This window comes from Euprymna scolopes, chromosome 22 (genome assembly GCF_053919585.1).
Source record: "Euprymna scolopes isolate OS-2025 chromosome 22, ASM5391958v1, whole genome shotgun sequence".
Classification (NCBI taxonomy): Eukaryota; Metazoa; Mollusca; class Cephalopoda; order Sepiida; family Sepiolidae; genus Euprymna; species Euprymna scolopes.
The window spans coordinates 98,820,320-98,840,115 of NC_136503.1; the positions used below are offsets into that span (position 1 = coordinate 98,820,320).

General features: G+C 34.2%; 1 protein-coding gene across 1 annotated transcript in view; it reads left to right on the top strand.

Annotated features, from left to right (window-relative positions):
• Positions 1 to 2,018: 2,018 nt before the first annotated feature.
• LOC145243567 (uncharacterized) overlaps positions 2,019 to 19,796 on the top strand; it is a 177,668-nt gene continuing 159,890 nt past the window's right edge. The window contains exon 1 of the mRNA XM_080106549.1: positions 2,019 to 2,171. Within this exon, the coding sequence (XP_079962675.1) occupies positions 2,055 to 2,171 (117 nt within the window). The 5' untranslated portion in view covers positions 2,019 to 2,054. The remainder of the gene's footprint in view (positions 2,172 to 19,796) is intronic.

The following is a 19,796-nucleotide window of genomic DNA, read 5'->3' on the forward strand; positions in this document are numbered from 1 at the left end:
TAATTCCCCCCCACTCTTTATCTGTGCCTAAACCTAAACGTAGATTCCATGAACAAAGCTTTTTTATTAGAACTGCACGCCTGTGGAATTGTCTTCCGTTTTCCTGCTTTCCGGCTGACTACAATATGGTTGTCTTCAAGTCTAACGTAAATAAGTTCTTGATGAGCCGTTCCATATAAGTTATCAAATTTAACAAATTTTCATTACTAATGATTATTATATTGTCCAATTTCTACTGTACACTCTTTAACCCTTATCCTTGAGTGGCCTCTTGGCCTTGATAATGTGTTGATACCTATGAAAAAAAAAAAAAAGAAAAAGTCCAATGTGAACAAGTTCTAATTGAATCGTCCCCCTAAGTAATCCAAGTTACAAAATTCCTACTGTTTACTATGCTAAAATCACAATGACTAATGTATACCTATTAACCCTTATCCTCGAGTGGCCTCTGGGCCTTGATAAGTGGTGACACCCATGTAAAAAAAAAACAAAAAAACTCAGGAATTATGACAGAACTTCGAGCAGAACCCTTTATTTATTACACGGGGGTAATGTGCTCTTGTTCCGTCAGCCATGACTGGATAGAGGTTTCAAGTAATTTGCAATTGTATTTTTCGGTCGTCCACACCCAGGATTGAACCTTCAACCTTCAAGAGAATATCACTTTTTACAACTGATTTTTCAAAGTACTTTAACGTGGCACAGTGGTTAAGGTAAAATTGTAAAAAGTGAATGACTATAATGCTCCCTATCTTAGGTTGAGCATTTGGAGAATGATAAACAACTGCCATTAGCATATAAAGCGAAATATATTTCAATTATAAATGTTAAACAAGTAAAATATTTGTTTATTTTCATAATATTGCGTTGTGATTTGGCTTTCAAAAGTACCTGATGCATATTTTTTTTTAATTCGAATTAAATCAACGCTTCTGTAACGGAACTCACACCCCTGACGTTAATCTCGTGTAGCCAACGCACTGTTCAGGCATTTCAAAATACAACCGCTGAGAGACAGAGCGCGGATCTTTACTAACTGATTTTTTTTTTTCTCCAACTTTTACAAAATGACAAGTAAGAAGAAAAAAAAAAAAAGAAGATATACAAAATACTGAGGATGGAGTTTTACTCTGAAAGATATTTAAATTATAAATTTCAAACAAGTAAAATATCAAAATAGAAAAATGAACATAATTTTCAAAATATTTGTTCAGATTCCACAAAAAACAGGAAATTAAGGGACTTTGTTATGCTCTTCCAGTGTTCCAAATTTTACTTCTCTGTGTTTCACAGTAATTTCAAAATTAAAAAAAAAATATTGACCTGCAATATATATATATATATATATATATATATATATATATATATATATATATATATATATATATATATATATATATATTTAAAGGAGATTAGAACAATAGTCTAAAGAGCAAAGTGTATTTTAATGTAATAGTAAAATTACTAGTTTAATTAAAATACAGGGAAAGAAAAAGTGCTCGTTGTAAGTTAGATATATAATAAGCTCAATAGGTAAATATCCTAGAGCTAATTTAATATTTAGTAATGTGATTGATATCAACGATTCAGTAACTTCATCAGACTTTACTTTTCTGTAAAGTCTGATGAAGTTACTGAATCGTTGATACAATTCGGTAACCGAAACATGTGTAACTAAGCAGATAAAACTGTAATAAAAAATATATATATTTGCTTTGGAATAGTATTGAGCACTCTCTTCAGGTTTTTACTAATTACCATGTTTGCTATATATGTATATATATATATATATATATATATATATATATCTATATATATATATATATATATATAGAGAGAGAGAGAGAGAGAGAGAGAGGGAGGGAGGGAGTGTGTGTGCGTGTGTGTGCGTGCGCGCACGCGCGTGTGTGTGAAACGGAGCAAAAAAGAAAGTACGAATGATTATTGCGCGTGGCTGCCTCCGTAGTTTTCGACTGCGAACGCCTGAAAGGCCGAACGTTGCAAACGCTTTTCAACAACGCGCTGGGGTCATGTGACCACAAATATGGCCGAACATGAGTAGTTGTTGTTTGCTGTTGTTGTCTTACCTGTTCGCCTTATTGTTTACCTTTGGAAATCCTGTACGTTTTTCACAGCAAGACGACTCATGCGACCCGAGTTGCTCCATTTTGGTAAGTGAAACCCACAAACCCACGACGGATCGTCCGTCATTCCGTTCCAAAAGGCGAAGGAAACTTCCATGGATGCTGCGATTCTCTCTCTCTGCATCTCTTGTCTTCTCTCTCTCTTCATCATGGTCACGCAAACTCTCTCTCTCTTTCTCATCTTCTTGAAAAATTGAAAAATATTAGTCGACCTTAAGGTTTTCTGCAATTTCAATTTAAGATATTTTTACATATTTTCCAAAATTTTTATTTTTTTATTTTTTAAATAATAAAAAACCCTTGCCTAGTCATATTATTATTCTATTCTAATTAAAAAAAAAAAAGTCATTTTTTATAAAAGTCGAAAACCCCGAAAAATATTATGACCAAAAAAATAAATAATACTAAAAAAAAAAAAAAAATGTAAATGCGGCAAATTTCTCTTTCTAAATAGTCATATTGAAGTTTTCAGCTTTAAGATGGCTACCACTGAACCCACATTATCATAACCAAATTAATTCTAGTTTTATAAGAATTTGGTTCGGATTCAATTAATAAATTAATTACCAAACAATACGCTAATAATTGTTATATTAATTACATATATCGTTAAATTAATAATTAAACCAACTTGATATAAACTAAAGTACTCCTACCGAATAAGGGCTCTCTGCTCTTTTTTAGAAAGGGTTTTCAAATTAAATTCAATTTTTAAGAAACTGTTAGATGAAAGTACAGAATAGTTACAAAGCGCCCTCCCCGTAATAAGAATGGGTTTCTAAATAGTAATGTTATTACTTCCGCACGGTCTTTATTCTGTATAAAAATTTCAATTAATTTGTTTAAAATAGTGCTGGTGGAGTGGTGGTTTAATAGCTGCAATCATAAAGCTTAAAAGTTCAATATAGCAAACATAAAAATAATATCGATTTAATAAATAGAAAAAATTGGCAAAAATAACAATTATTAATTAATAACAAATTCAGACAAAAAATAAATATTTAATCCCTTTTTTTTTTTAAAATATCAATATAATTTAATTCATAAATATTTAGCCATTTTCCTTTTTTTAAATTATTTTTTTCTTTTTATTTATCCTTTCCTTTTTAAAAAAAATGGTTATTTGATTTCCCTCCCCCGTTTTTATACCGAAGACGTGCAGATGGCCACAAAGTGGGGAACCAGTTTATGTAGGCTGATCTATTACAAACTGATCCCCCATATTTAGGCCACCCTCTTATATGTATATACGAGAACAATACTATTTAATATTTATTAACTGGGGGGGGGGGTCGTTATACTTATTTATTTTATTATCTATTTATGTATCTTTTATATTTTGTTTTTGTTTAAAAAAAAAATCTCAGGTGTTTATTTTATACAAATAACAAAAAAAAAACAACTTAGATTAAATTTATTATCTTTCGATTTCGCGAGACAATGGACACCCCCTGTAAGGGTGCTTTTGCGAGAAGTCTGGAATACAAAACAAACGTTGCGCAATCACAACCGCATCTCTTCTTTATATTCATATATTGATTTATTTAGACGCTTAGTTATTCGGAATTTTAACTCATTTTTTTAAGGGAGGTAACTCTATTTTACTAAAATAATTAAAAATCCTTTTAATGCTTGCTAAGCTATAGTCGACAGATCGATTTAAAAAAAATATATATCGTTTTAAGCAAAAACAATATTACGTACTTAATTGCCATATCGAAAATAGTTATATATCCAAAAATTACGAAAATTCATCCAGTAGAATAACTGCTATTGTGTTTTTAGTAAAAAAAAGAAAAAAAAAGAAAGCCTATTGGCTAAAACAAAGCATCGGCCATTAAAGTGGCGAAAAAGGAAATATGCCCCTATATTCGCAATCTTCAAGGTGATTACATCTAGGGAAAATACAATTTCCCAATTTTCCGTAAAAATTACTTTTAACTGTAAATATTTGTACTCAATAGATTTTCATTATTTTTGAATATATCACTATTTTCGACATGACAATTAAGTACATAATAATTTTTTGTTTAAAACGACATATGTTTTTAAAATCGATTTGTCGACCATATCTTAACAAGCACTTTCACAGAATTGAAGCAAATTGAATATATATTTAAATTGAATTTTTTTTAGATTTAATTCATCAAGTTTTAGTTTGGTTCAAATACTGTAGAAGCACTTTTATTATTCAAATTGTTGGATTTCATAATGTTTTATTGCGTTTATTTTTTTTTATTTATTTTATTTTTTTTTAACACAAAAAAGATTTTGAAAACATTTTTGTAATAAAAATATCAGGATCAATATGGCTAATTTTATTTGGTAATTTCTCAAAATTTAACCTGTTATTCTTTCGTTGTCCAGGATTGAATAAGGAACCTTATGTCCTGTTTACGTCCAATCCACAATACCGTATTCCATTTTATTTATTTACTGACACACACACACACCCACACATATATATAGTAAGTTAGAAAAATATATATGGCAATTAAGCTACACAGAATATTCCGCGTTTCATCCACACTAGGGTTCGTCAGGCTTATGCCAGGCGAATCCAAGTGTGGATGAAACGCGGAATATTGTATAATCGCCATATATATTTTTCTAACTTACTACCTAGCTCTGCCTACTATTGAGCACTGTTGAAGTAAATACTTAGTTTATGCATAAAATTATACTTTCATATATTAATTTACGTGATTAAATAATTAAGTATTGAAGTAGTGGGTTTGTATTACTGTACACATAGATTCGAAAAAGTTGTCAAAAAACAAATATATAACAAATAAATGTTATCAAATGCAAGATAAGTTATTTTTCTACCAAATTGGATATATTTTTTGTGTTTTTATTCAATGTAACATGTTTATTCAGCTCGAAAAACATGCAGCGTTTACCGATGTATTGGAAAATTCAAAATGGCACCCGACTCTCTCTTTAACACGGTAAGTTTGGGAAAAAGTGTTATAAATAATGAACTAGACAAAATACTATTAAAAAAAACACCGAATATATGTCAACCTATGTCACGGTAACATATATTGAGCGAATTTCTAACAGTATTTTGTATAGTTTATTATTTATAACAGCTTTTCCCAAACTTAACATGTTAGAGAGAGAGAGAGTCGGGCGCCATTTTGAATTTTCCATTACATCGGTAAACACTGTATGCTTTTCGAGCTGAATAAGCATGTTACATTGAATAAAAACACGAAAATTATATCCAGTTTGGGAGAAAAGTAACTTATCTTACCTTTGATAACATTTGTTTTTTGACAACTTTTTCGAATCTGTGTACAGTAATACAAACCCGAAAAAACATTTTTGGTACTTATGCACTTATGATAGTAATAACGTTATTTAGAAAGCCATTCTTAACATGGGGGTGTTTTGTAACTATTCTGTACTTTCACCTAACAAATTAATAAAAAAAGTGAAACTTGAATTTAACTTGAATACTATTGAAAAAAAAAATAGCACAGTAACATACGTTCAACGTTCATAAGCATCTTTTTTTTAAAACCTAATATTAAGGTATTTGGGCATATTTCTCGAGACATATTGTTGCAGTACTTCCTCTGTTTTCTAAACGATGAATGATGATTTGGTGTCCCCGACGAAACATCTTCAAACAGATTTTGTATTATAATATGTAATAATATAAAATTATTATTTATTAATATTTCATATGAAAATAAGTGGATCAATGTGAACAATCTTACTTTTATTTAATAAACGTGTAACATTTATTTTTTGTAATTGTTAACTTTCTTTTTTATGTGGTAGTTCTTAAAAGTAAATAAACATTGTTTTTTACAGAAAAGTAACCTTCTTACGCCAAACTACTTATAATACAAACACTAATACTTTAGTTTCTTCCCCAAGACAGCTAGACTTTGGAATTCCCTGCCGGGTCCCTGTTTCTCCAACTGTACTGACATGGAGAAATTAAAATGTAACGTGAACCGACATCTTGCTGCCCAACTCCCTACACAGTACCCCTGATGCCCATGTCCCTGATAGTAGCCCCCTACAACAAAGTGTCAATATGCCTTGTTTGGGGTGAAAATGTAATAATAAAATAAATAATTCTTCTAAAAATGTGAATTTCTTCTGCTAAAATATATGTTGGAAAATGTTTCGTCGGGGACGCCAAATCAGCTATCACCGTCTAGAAAACGGGGGAAGTACCTATTTACTATGCCTCCCCACGGGACAGAATTAGACACCAGGGTCGTTTTTTTAACGTGGAGAAAAGGTACAAAAATAAAAAATTGTCTCAGTCGTGAAGGACTGATCCTCCACTGAAAGAGAACAAGAAATGAAAGTGCAGCATCTGAAGAACAGATACTACACTTTGATCTTGTCCCGAAGGCCAAGTATATTCAACAATGAAATGTCTCTAGAAATATCACGGAATGCCATATATAATTTTTATTTTATTTACGAATTCAAGTTAAATAATAAAAAAAAAGTTAATTTAAACATAAAAATAGTGCTTATGCATTTCTTGTACCGCGTTTTTTATTTTTTTATTTAAAATTTTTAAAAATTTTTTATTAAATTTTTAAAAATAGTATTTTCAAGTTTTACGGTATCTTTTTTTTTATTATTAAATTGTAAGGTGAAATTATAGAATAGTTACAAAACACCCTCTCCTCTTCATGTTAAGAATGGCTTTCTAAATAATAACGTTATTTCAACACAGTAGCGAGTAGCATTAGCATTTTGTTTAGATTTCATCAACTGAAATGGAGGTCAGTTCACGTACAAAAATATTTACCTCCAAAAACTTTATTTTAAATATAAATCTATGCAAAGGGAAACAAGTATTGAAAATTTAGCGACCCAGAAGCATAGGCGACCCCAGGTGCCACCGTACCACCGGTGTCAGGTGAAAACTAACCTCAATGTGAAATGTTCCGATTAACAAACCGGACTTCTGTTTTAGTTTAAAAATAATTGAATTATGAATTACTACGAAAGAAATTATGTGAAATTTTGAATACGTTTTTATTTATTTGTGTACTTTACTTTAGTACATTTAAGTTTTATTTTAAAATAAAAATAGGAAGTTCGGTTTGGTAATCGGAATATTTTCACCTGGCACCGGTATAGTCGCACTTAGTCGTCTACACTTCTGAATAGCCGGAAATTTCGTGAAAATCTGACTATTACTCTATTTTTTTTTTCTTTGATAGAGTGGTTGCTGTTAGGCTATAGTCGACAAATCGATTTTTTAAATATATCGTTTTAAGCAAAAATAATATTATGTACGTAATTGTCATGTCGAAAATAGTAATATATCCAAAAGTTACGAAAATTCATCCAGTAGAACTGCTATTGTTTTTAGTCAAAACAAGTCTATCGCTAGAGGCAACAAATTTTGAAGGCATGACATAAGTATTCTTGTGAGAATTAATTTCCTCGCACGCTTTAGAACTCGGCAGAAAAAAGGACAACAGAATAAAAGCAAGTCTTACCTGAGATGATAAATTTCAGTCTTCTATCCTGGTGCTACCAGATCAGGTTGTCAATTGGCTTCCTGAGACGAAATGCACCTACATTGATTTTCTGTTTTTGTTTTCTACTCTCTTTTGTAAAACTTAATTATGTTCTGCAAAAACAAAAACAAAAACAACCCCCTTCCCCTCTCCTTTCCTTTTCCTTCCCTACTTACCAACCCCGTCGCCCCCCTCTTTTTTTTTTGCCCTGTTGGTAGGGCACTAGAATAAGCCGACTGCCCCCCTGCAGAGGGTAAAAATCCTTCAATGCGGCAACCAGTTAGCCGTGGGTTGCTATCCGTAATGCCTTAGGACGTGATATTAAAGAGTTATTTGATAAAAACAATCCCCCACACCATCCTCTAATATCTTTAAAAAAATTGGCCTTTATAAAAAAATTTAAAAAGAACCCTTTATACAACGATTCTGGATATGACCTAAAACTATATCCTTGCGGGTCTTGGGGAGTGTGGAGCCACCCTTTAATTGCCATTGCTCCCAGGTCCACTCTGACCCGGAGTGGTAGTACCTGTTAGGGTCCCAACTATGGGTTAAATAGAATCTGACCTAAAAAAAAAAAAAAATACTCCATTAAAAATCGTTCCTCAAAATAACTAGATTCGGCATTAAATAACCTGAAAAAGGTTGATATGCCGAAAAACACCCGTCTAGCTGAATCCACTGTGAAAAATTTCCCCCACTCTTTATCTGTGCCTAAATCAAAACGCGGATTCCATGAACAAATCTTCTTTCTTAGAACTGCACGCCTGTGGAACTCTGTTCCGTTTGCCTGCTTCCCACCGGACTATAACTTGGATGTGTTCAAGTCCAACGTTAACAAATTCCTAATGAACCGCCCCCTTAAGTAAACACTTCATCAAATCTCCACACTAACAGAATGTACTTGCAATAACCCTTATCCCTGAGTGGCTTCCAGGCCTTGATAAGTGGTGATCACTGTGTAAAAAAAAAAAAAAAAAAAAAAAAAAAACAGCCAACAGTTTTCTATGGTAGGATTGCGAAAAATATGTCCATTTTTCGCGTCTCTGAGAATCTGGTAGTTTTGAAGTGTTAAATTGCTTCTCTTCGGAGAATCTAGTAAAAGGGAACAGAAACCATTTCTTTATGGTATCTGGAAGAATAAAACTCCCTTAACAGAGCTCAACTATTTTAGTTCTAGGAAAGACGATATTCGTCTAAAAAATTCCTATCACAATAGGAATAAATTCTTGGTTAAAGGGAAAAAAGGGAGATGGTGTTCTAAGCATGGTTGACCTCGAGGCTGTGCCTTTTAGGGAGATACTTTATTTAGCGTCTACACCTTAGCAGAGTTTTTTGCAAAGAGAGCAAAAATGTCTGAGAGTTTTAAAACTGCGTGCGCAGGAAGTTTCCTAGAGATCCAATCAAAGGCCTGAAAAGAAAACATGGCATTCAGCGCCTCAATGAATACAATTTCCAACATTCTAAAATATTCTTTTCTGGAATTATGTCCTGTGTGTATAGCCTTCTACTGCCTATTTTATAACGTCTTAAAAAATGCAATTTTATCCAATTTTCCATAAAAATTACTTTTAACTAGAAATAACTTTTTACTCTATGATTTTCATAATTTTTGGATATATTACTATTTTTGGCATAACAATTGGGTATATAATATTGTTTTTGCATAAAAATGACGTCTTTAAAAAGATCTGTCGACTGTATCTTAACAAACACCATAGACTTCTATTAAATGCATGTCTGCATTTTCAAAATGGCTATTGCAGAGGAACGTTGCGTCGATGTGTAGATCAGGGTTGCGGAGTCGGATGGTAAAAGTCCGACTCCGACTCCTAGAATTACTAGGATGCCGACTCCGACTCTCGACTCCTTGATCCTATATGAAAATCTATTTTGCAGATCCATATACCAGCCTCCCACATCTATTCAGCATGCATTTTATTACTTTTCATGTATATCATTTTCGACGTTTAACATTCACTTGCATGATAAATATACTCACATATAAACTCAACCAGCTTTATAGAATAAGTTTAGATAACAAAGGGATAAAAAGTTTACAATTAAATTTTATTATGCTATCAGTTCAAAATAGAATACAATATTTAGGGATAGGGAAATCTTTTTAGGCCATGGCATTTCGAAGCCAAACGCTTCTCATCAGAAGAGGGGGATAAAGACATTATACAGAGAATAATATTTTAAAAGATAATATTGCCTTTATGGAATAAGGATCAAAGGTAAAACAGGAAGAAGCCATATAGGGCTATGGTAGCATAGATTGCTTATTATTGAAATATCATATACATATATATACATATACATATATATATACACATATATATACATGCATATATATATATATACACGTATATATACATACATATATATATATATATACATATATATATATATACATATATATATTATTGTCTTCTTTTAGCTCTATCACGTATTTAATAATTTTCGCTTGATCTAAAATTTACACATGAATCCGAACAAGACCACTCCCTAGCTTTTCTAGACATACTCCTCATCAGATCAGAAACCGATCTGAGTTTCAAAGTACATAGAAAGACCACACACAAAAACGACTATATTCATTACTACTCGCACCACAATGATAAAATAAAGACTTGCATGATTATTGGTTTTTTCTTGCGTGCCTTTAGAATATGCAGCCCCCAATATCTTAATGATGAATTTCAATATATTACGAATGTTTTAAGAAAACTACAGTATCCATCCTATTTCATTTCTTACGCAAAGAAAAAAGCTACGAAAATACACTATAACATAAACACACAGAAAAATAAAACAAATACCCCACTATTAAACAGACATCTTTTCATTCCCACCCACACCAAAAATACAAAAATCTACGACACTCTTAATAGACTTGGTTTTCACTTGATACAAACAACTTCCTCAACAATAAAACAGACATTAAAAACTACCAAGCACTCTCCCAAAACCCTCACATCCGATGCCGGTATATATTCCATCCCATGTAACAATATATATATATATATATATATATATATATATATATATATAATACACAATGGTATTATTTATGCTCATGATCATTTACCAGCCTATCAGCATATTCAAATCTATAATAGCAGAGTTGCACTTCAAGCTATATATTTTCTTTTTCCTTTGTACCCTCTCCTCTCCCGAAAAAACTCATCTGTTATTGCATTTGTCCATTCTCATAAATCTTCTATCACAATATTAGGAAAAAAAAAATTAATCTAAAGAAATGTCTTATTTGTAAACATAAAAAATAGGCTTTATTTACAATTATAGAATTGAAAGTTGCAAATAATTATTTAATAATTTACTCTCAAAAAACAAGATGGCTTCAGTGAGCTTCTCTTTCATTGCAGCCCCTTGGTCTGTCCTGATTAGCCTTAGCGCTGAAAACAAACGTTCGACACTCACTTGTGTTGGAGGAAGTGCTGCTGCCAACATTGCAGATTCTTTCACTATCGCAGAGTACTGCTTTATAGCTTCATGAACATTTAACTTAGACTTTCTATCTAGTTGTTCTACTTGCTGTAATGCAGCATGAAAATCTAGCTTGAAACTTGCTAAGGCTTTTATTCACTGAAGATAGCGTTTTAGCTGTTTCCTGTAGCTTACGCCGCTTTGACCTTGCTTTATGATCTTCTTGATCCAAAAGCTTTTCAAAATCCTCTTCATTGCAGGTTCCCTCTGAGTCTGTGGTTGAAATAGTGTGTGGAAAACCATTAAAAAAAAATTTTTTTTTGGACTTAAGGAGTCGGAGTCGGATAAAAAAATTCTGACTCCGACTCCTAGTACTTTTAGAAATTCGACTCCGACTCTAGCTAAAACCTCCGACTCTGCAACCCTGGTGTAGACACGAGTTGATTATCGCCGTTCAAATTGTTTTTGGATGCTGAAAAAACTTTAAAAAAAAATCATTATAGGTTTATTTTAAACTTCTTTTTATAATACAAAAGTTACATTAACTTATTTTAAAATTGCATTATGTTACATATGATGGGGGAGGGGGTAATTCTGTGGTGTGCTTTGAAGGTGTCACAGAGGGACGAAAGGTGTGAAGATGCCAATCGACCGTACAACTAATAAAAGGTTAACACGAGGTAAAAGGGTAACGGCAATAGCAAAGAAGGATGACAAACACAGATGATCAGTTAAAGATGATAGGATATCCTTTTTTTTTAAATTTTTTTTACCAAGAAATGAATGGTGAAATGTCCGACAATGGATATAGGATAAGCTAGAGGGAGAATGGGCGTCTCCCGAGATTGAGATTGTTGGGCTCTTTAGGTAGGAACTGGTAGCCAGACGTCAGTGGGCACTGGTGCAGGTAGCTGGATGTCGTTGGAGCTGGGGAGACACTCGAAGCTGCTGGTGAGCCAAAGTCTAAGCAGGTTCAGAAACTGGAATGGCAGGCTGGGCTGGGCTGGAGTTCCAGAAGGCAAGCAGCAGTGGAGTGTGTATGTCATTCTGGCGCCCTTGTTCCCCACGGCGACTGAGAACGCACACTTGATATGTCAGGTCAAGATGGGAGTGCTCTTGACGCCCGAGCTAAACTGGAGATTTGTTGTGAAAGTAGCTAATTTTATGGAGAGCCGTTCATGATACAGTATCCACAGCCAGTGATGATGTTGCTAAACAACAAATGACTATAATTAATTTCACATATTGCTTACAGTTAAAAGTGTCTTTGGTGTTTATTAACTGTATTTATTTTAATCTATGTTTGAAATAATAGTCTTTTGTTTTTGTTTAGTTTGCGAAAGATGAAGTTTTTTTGTTTTCTCTTTGTTGTTTGAAAATGGTCGTTGCTATTTTTAGCACACGTGGTCCAGGCATATTTCCGGGGGTGTTGATTTTTGTGTCTGTTTTTGCTGACCAGCTTGTTTTTGCAAAAAACAAAGGAGCTGTGATTTCAGACGTGACAGAGGTATCTATTTCATGATATTTAACTTTTTGAGAAGGTGACTAATGATGTAGCCCGTATGAAGAGGTTTTTTTTTTCGTGTGGTGAGGAATATAAGGTATTCAAAATTAATTTTGACGACTTTATAATCTTTAACCTCATCAAAGCGCAGCTGGCGTTTTCAGGAAATTGTCCTTGAAGCCGTGAACTTAACATTTTTTTTTTTTTTTTTTCTCCTGCAGATGTTTTTTTTTTTTTTTTTTTTTTTACTCCTTAACTAACCCTAAACTAAATTTTAGTTCTTGTTTGACAAGTCTGTTCGGTTCAGGTTCAGTAGAAGCACTTTTTTTCTGTAATTTTTATAAATAATAAAAAAAACTTGCAGACATTATTAATTGAACTTTAACCGAATTTTTATAAAACTAGAATTAATTTGGTTATAATAATGCTGGTTCAATGGTAGTCATCTTAAAGCTGAAAAGTTCAATATTAATTATTTTATTTATTTTTTTAGATTCACATTCCTAAAATTAGGTCCCTAAAACCAAAATGTTTTTTCCTGATAAAAGCTTATGTAGGTGCTCTTCTGTTATCTGATCTACCGACTTGTTTATATACTGGTATGATCTACCCATAAGCCCTAATCTTCAACTGGTGTTATCGGATCAGGCTGTCTGAAGATGCTCGTTTCCTGACCTAAAATGCACAAATATTGATATTATTATTATGTTTTTGAGTAGCCAAACATTTTGTGAAAATCTGACCGTTAGTTGATATCTTTTTTTTTTTTCTTTGATAGATTTCTATCAAACGCATGTCTGCGCCTTCAAAATAGCCGCTGCGTAGGAACATTGGCGTTGATGTGTAAACACGATTTCAGTATCGCCGTTCAAATTATTTTTGGATGCTGAAAAAACTTCCAAAAATCATTACCGGTTTATTTTAAACTTCTTTTTATAGTACAAAAGTTACGATAACATTAACTTATTTCAAAATTACATTGTGTTATATATGACGCGGGGGTGGGGGGGTAATTCTGTGGTGTGTTTTGAAGGTGTTGCAGAGGGACGAAAGGTGTGAAGGTGCCAATCGTACAACTAATAAAAGGTAGACACAAGGCAAAGGGGTAACGGCAAAGCAAAGAAGGATGACAAACGCAGATGATTGGTTAAAGATGATACGATATTGTATTTTATTTTTACCAAGAAATAAATAATGTCCGACAATGGATATAGAATCAGCTGGAGGGAGAATGGGTGTCTCACAAAGTTGAGATTCTTGGGTTATTGAGGTAGGAACTGGTAGCCAGACGTCAGAAGGCACTGATGCAGGTAACTGGACAGCCACTGGAAGCTGCAGAAGTGAACTGGAGTTTTTTTTTTTTTTTTTTCACATGTAGTTCACCACTTATCAAGGCCCAATGGCCACTCAGGGATAAGGGTTATTGTGTGTACAGTAATCAAAGGGATAGTGTAGCAATAGTATTGGAGAATTGGTAAGGTGTCATTACCTAGGGAGGGGCGGTTCATCAGGAATTTGTTTGTGTTGGACTTGAAGACATCCAGGTTGAAGTCGGGAGGGAAACAGGCAAGCGGAACAGAGTTCCACAGGCGTGCAGTTCTAAGAAAAAAGCTTTGTCCGTGGAATCTACGTTTTGATTTAGGCACAGATAAGGAGTGGGGAAAATTATTGACGGTGGTTTCAGCTAGACGGATGTTTTTTGAGAAAGATTGGCGAGAGGGGGACCAGAGAATGGAGCTCAGACGAGCACCTGCCATGGAAGTAACGATAGAACAATCGCAGGCTCGCTATGTCTCTTCTGTGGGAAAGAGGTTGCAGAGTAGAGAAAAGGGCATCCCCCACCAAGCCACGGAGTCTATTTTGTACTCCGTCAAGGCAGGATAGGCTGTTTTTTGCAGCCCCTGCCCAGATGGAGTTTAAGCAGGTTCAGAAACTGAAGTGGCAGACTGAGGGGGAATCCCAGGAGACAGGCAGCAGCGGTGTGTGTATCGCATTCTTGCACCCCTGGTCCCCTCAGCGACTGGAAACGTTGACTTGATTAGCCCAGTCAAGATAGGAATACTCCTAGCTCCTGAGCTGAACTGGCGATTTGCCGTGAAAGCTGCTAACTTTATGGAGAGCCATTTCTGCTATCGGCTCCACAATCAGTGATGGTGTCACTAAACAATGAATGACCTTTTGGCTAGGAACAAAGTGGAGTATCTGTTCTGATACTACACTCCACCTTTTCTGTTTTCGGTCAGTGCAGGAGAAATCCTTCTATGACAGAGACAATTTTTATTTTTGTTCCTATCCAGAGCGCCTCTTTTTGGGGAGCTGAATTTTCCCTACATTCAAAACTGACCATTTGTTTAACTCTGCCCTTGTGGGGTGCCAAGTAAATAGGAACAACAAATGACTATAATTAATTTCACCCCATATTACTTACAGTTAAAAGTGTCTTTGTTGTTTATTAACTGTATTTATTTTAATCCACATTTAAAATAAGTCCTTTGTTTTTGTTTACTACGCGAAATATATTTTTGTGTTTTCTCTTTGTTGTTTGGAAATGGTCGTTGCTATTTTTAGCACATGTGGTCCTGGCATATTTCCGGGTGTGTTGATTTTTGTGTCTGTTTTTGTTGACCAGCTTGTGTTTACAAAAAACAAAGGCGTGACAGAGGTATCTATTTCATGATAGTTAACTTTTTGAGATGGTGACCAATAATGTAGCCAGCATGAATTTAATTTTGGTAACTTTATAATCTTTAACCTCATCAAGGCCCAGTTAAAGTTTTCAGGAAATTGTCTTTGAAGTTGTGAACTGCTTGAAATTTTTTTCCTACAAATCTGAACTGAATTGTTTTTAACCTTTTAACTAATTTAAGTGTTTTTTTTTTTTTATTTTTATTTATTTTTTTTAACATTCCTGAAACCAAAATTTTATTTTCCTGATAAAAGCTTATGTAGGTGCTCTTCCAATATCTAATCTACCGACTACCTTTTCTGATATGTGATCTACTCATTAGCTCTAATCGTTGGTGCTACCGGATCAGGCTGTCTGAAGATGCTAGTTTCCTTTTTTTTTTTTTTTTTTTTTACATGGAGGACACTTATCAAGGCCCGGAAGCAACTTGGGGATAAGAGTTATTGCATGTACAGTAATCAATGGGATAGTATTGTAGTAATCGTTAGTATTGGAGATTTGATAAAGTGTCTTACTTAAGGGGGCGATTCATCAGGAATTTGTTTATGTTGGATTTGAAGACATCCAAGTTGTAGTCAGGTGGGAAACAGGCAAACGGGACAGAGTTCCACAGTCGTGCACTTCTAAGAAAAAAGCTTTGTCCGTGGAATCTACGTTTTGATTTAGGCACAGATAAAGAGTGGTGAAAATTATTGACAGTAGTTTCAGCTAGACGGGTGTTTATCGTGAAAGATTGGCGGGGAGGAGGCAGAGATTGGAGCTCAGACGAGCACTTGCCATGGAAGTAACACTAAAACAAAGACAAAGAGTTGCATCAGTAGTGAGATACATTCCTGACCTAAAATATACCAAACATTGATATTGTTTTTTTTTTTTTACATTTACGTTTGTAAAATTGCATGTTCTGGAAAGTTACAACCAAAACAATTTTTCTTTACAAAACAACCCAACAACGTATTTGCATAACATAGTGCGTGTGAGCGTGTCAAAAGTATCATCAGCAGCAAACAATGGCCAGCATCCAAAGAGATTAGCAGCAGCAGCCGAAAAACACACATATGCAAATTAGGAAGTGTGTGGGAGAAGAAGAAAGAAAAAAGGAAAAATGCAACATGTGGTCGGGGGAGGAAAAAAAAAAAACAGTCTGTGTCAAAGAAAATGGACGTGTAATCCAAAAGTGAGAAGTGGCTAGCTACAGCTGGTATCAGGTAAGAGAAATAAAGTGCGCGTCAAAGAAAAAAGGATATGTGAAGTTGCAGACGAGAATTGGCTTGGTGTGCAGCGCGAAAGAGATGTGCGTGTCAGTCTAAAATGTACACGTAGCAGCGAGAAACTTTTTAAGTGATGCTGAAAGTAACTGGAATTTGTAAGAAAAAAAATGTTGACCCAGATATTTATTTCTGTTTATATTTTGTTTGTCTATTTGCGACAATAGCAACGTTACATTTGAAGGTATAAAGAACTTGAAGTGTGAAAATCTTCTTTCTAAAATTACTGACTTTTCATGACTCTAAAGCGATTGATATGCCGTAAAACAAAACCCATCGCATGTAACCCTAACCAACTTGGTAGATCATATATTCAAAGATTCTAAACAGTATTACATAGTATTCGCTGCCCAAATAAGATCTCCTCACTATGGCTAACCCACATTAGCTTTTACGAGGAATGGTGCACCTTCTCCCAGTGATGTTACCTTAAGTAACAGCACGAAGCTGGATACTCCACCAGACTAGATAAATTCTTGTCCTGGAATCCAGTAAGACCAAGAGACCAAAACGAAAGATATACTACAATACATAAAAATGGTTAATTGGAGAGAGGAAAATTATGTTCTCCATTTCGTTACTAATTCATTGTTTGATAAAGAACTTAAATTGAACATTCGAATATCTATGTATCTCATGTAGAGTTCAAGTGTTAGCCCCAGGTTGTGGGCCACTTGATTTCTGAGAACTAAATAAAAAATAAAATAAAACAAAAAAACAGTAAAACTTTCTTTTGACGATACAATTGGCCACCGAAATATAACTGCTCAAAGTCTGTTGGAAATTCATTCTTGAAAAAAATGAAATGGTTCATGAGTTGAATTTCATTTTTTTCTTTTTTGTTCTAATTGAGGATGGTGCATCCTGCCAGATTCCAGACATTCACCTGCTAGCTCAGACATTCCAACCAGAGAGATCTTTTAAGATTCTAACCATTTCTTTAAGTGCAGTTGGTTGTATCTCTCTTGCACTTGGTTCACTGGTGCCGGCTAGTTTTCGAAATTCTATTTCATGAACCCAGTTGCTTCTATAATTTAAAATGCAACCTTCAAACAAGTGAAAAAAAATCTTTACAAATGTATTGTCATCTTGTGAACGTGTAACATGGCCTGTTACATTTTCCAGGCTCAACTCGTTGCAGGCAGACAGTCGCAAAGGAACAAAAAAAAAGGGAAAGAAATTGAACTCGGCGTTTTTTTTTTTTCCACAAAAAAAAAGAAAGCATTTATTCATGGTACTTTCCAAACTACATCTGCATCTTGGATTTACAAGTTTCTTTGTTTGTCATATGGTTAACAAAACTGTGCCATATCAAACACATGCTTTTTCTCCTTCTGTATCAACGTCTGCCCAAATCCAGTTGCCGCGAGTTTCTTAAATCTCTGCTTTTCTTTCCATTGCTATGTCTGCAACTCTCTCCACGGCCATCCGACCGGTTTGGTTAATTGCATAGGTGTTGTGTCGCTCCTGCTGCTACGTACGCATCACCAACAAATATTGTCGTCTTCAAGTCTAACGTAAACAAATTCTTGTTGAACCGTCATCTTAAATGGTTTAATTATCTCACATTTCCACTCATAACAATTACTACGATATTGTCCCATTGACTTTTGTACACTCATTAACCATTATCCTCGAGTGGCCTTCAGGCCTTGATAAGTGATAACCCCCTTTGTAAAAAAAAAAAAAAAAGAAAAAAGAAAAAGGTAGGCGAATGTTTGATATGAATGAAAGTGGGTGGATAATAGACTAAATCTTAGTTGAGCATTTGTTATGAAAATGATGTCTGTGTTTTATTGTTATTTTCATGCCAAGTGCTCATCTGAGCTCCAATCTATGGTCCCCCGCCCCTCGCCAAACATTCACGAAAAACACTCATTTGGCTGTAAACACTATCAATAATTTTCCCCACTCTTTATCGGTACCTAAACGTAGATTCCATGAACAAAGTTTCTTTCTTAGAACTGCACACCTGTGGTACTCTCTTCCGTTTACCTGCTTTCCAGCTGACTACCATATGGCCGTCTTCAAGTCCAATGTAAACAAGTTCTTAATGAGCCGTTCCCCTTAATTAATCCAATTTATCAAATTTACACTTCTAACGATTACTATGATATTGTCCTTTTGACCACTGTACACTCTTTAACCCTTATCCTTGAGTGACCTCTGGGCCTTGATAAGTGATGATTCCTTTGTAAAAAAAAAAAAAAAAAAAAAAAAAAGCATCACGTAGGTCTTGATATGGAAACCCTACTCTACCTTGTAGCATATTTGGCTCATATACAGAAAGAAGATTGAGTTAGAAGTGGGATACCTTTCGGAGTGGTAAAACGATACAGCAAAATTTGTTAACGGGGCCAAAAATTTATTTTACTAAAGTTTTAGATTGTTTTTATAAAAAAACAAAAACAAAACAAAAAAGCAACTTAAAATCCTATATTAAACACGCCATGTTGATGTGTGGCCCTTTTTTAATTTGACATACAAATTAACTGTACGTTCAAACTAGTGTTGGGACAATTAGTCGGAATCGAAAAAATTGTCAAATTTAGTGGTATTGGAAAAATTGATGCCTATTTTCCGATGCGGAAACGATTCTTTTAATTGTTTTTTTTTTTATTTGATTTTGTTGAAAGCAAAATCTTCCATTGCTGGTAATAATAAAATAAATGTTTGAGTGTTCTTCATACAATGTTTTGGTTGATGTAGCCTCCAACCTTCTTCAGGTAAATCTTGTTGAACTTGGCGGAATCGGCATAAAATCCACAAAAGTAGATGCTCTCGATCGGTCAGCCATTACTGGGGAGAAATCCTAAGTATTTTTTTTTTTTTTTTTTAGTGTAGCTTTCACTGAGGTTTGAATCTTCGACCTCCAGAAGAGTGTAACTTGCAACTGAATTTTACTAAGCACTAAGCAGCCTTGAATCGCCGTGTCTAGGACGTGATGAACTTGTTAGAAAGAACTGACCCAGGGTCAACACCACACCCATGACCATAATGACCAAATCCTTAATCCACTACGCCAAGTTGAAGGTTCAATCTTTGGTGCAGACTATGCTAAAAAAGTACGATTGTGAATTATTTAGGGCTTCTATAGTTATGGCTGATAGAACAAGAGCAAGGTACCCCCATGGATTAAATAAAAGGTTCTGTTTGGAATTCCATGGAAATTTCTGAGTTTGACAAGATACACCTGAAGGTCAGAGGTTACATTGACCGAAACCTGGTGTG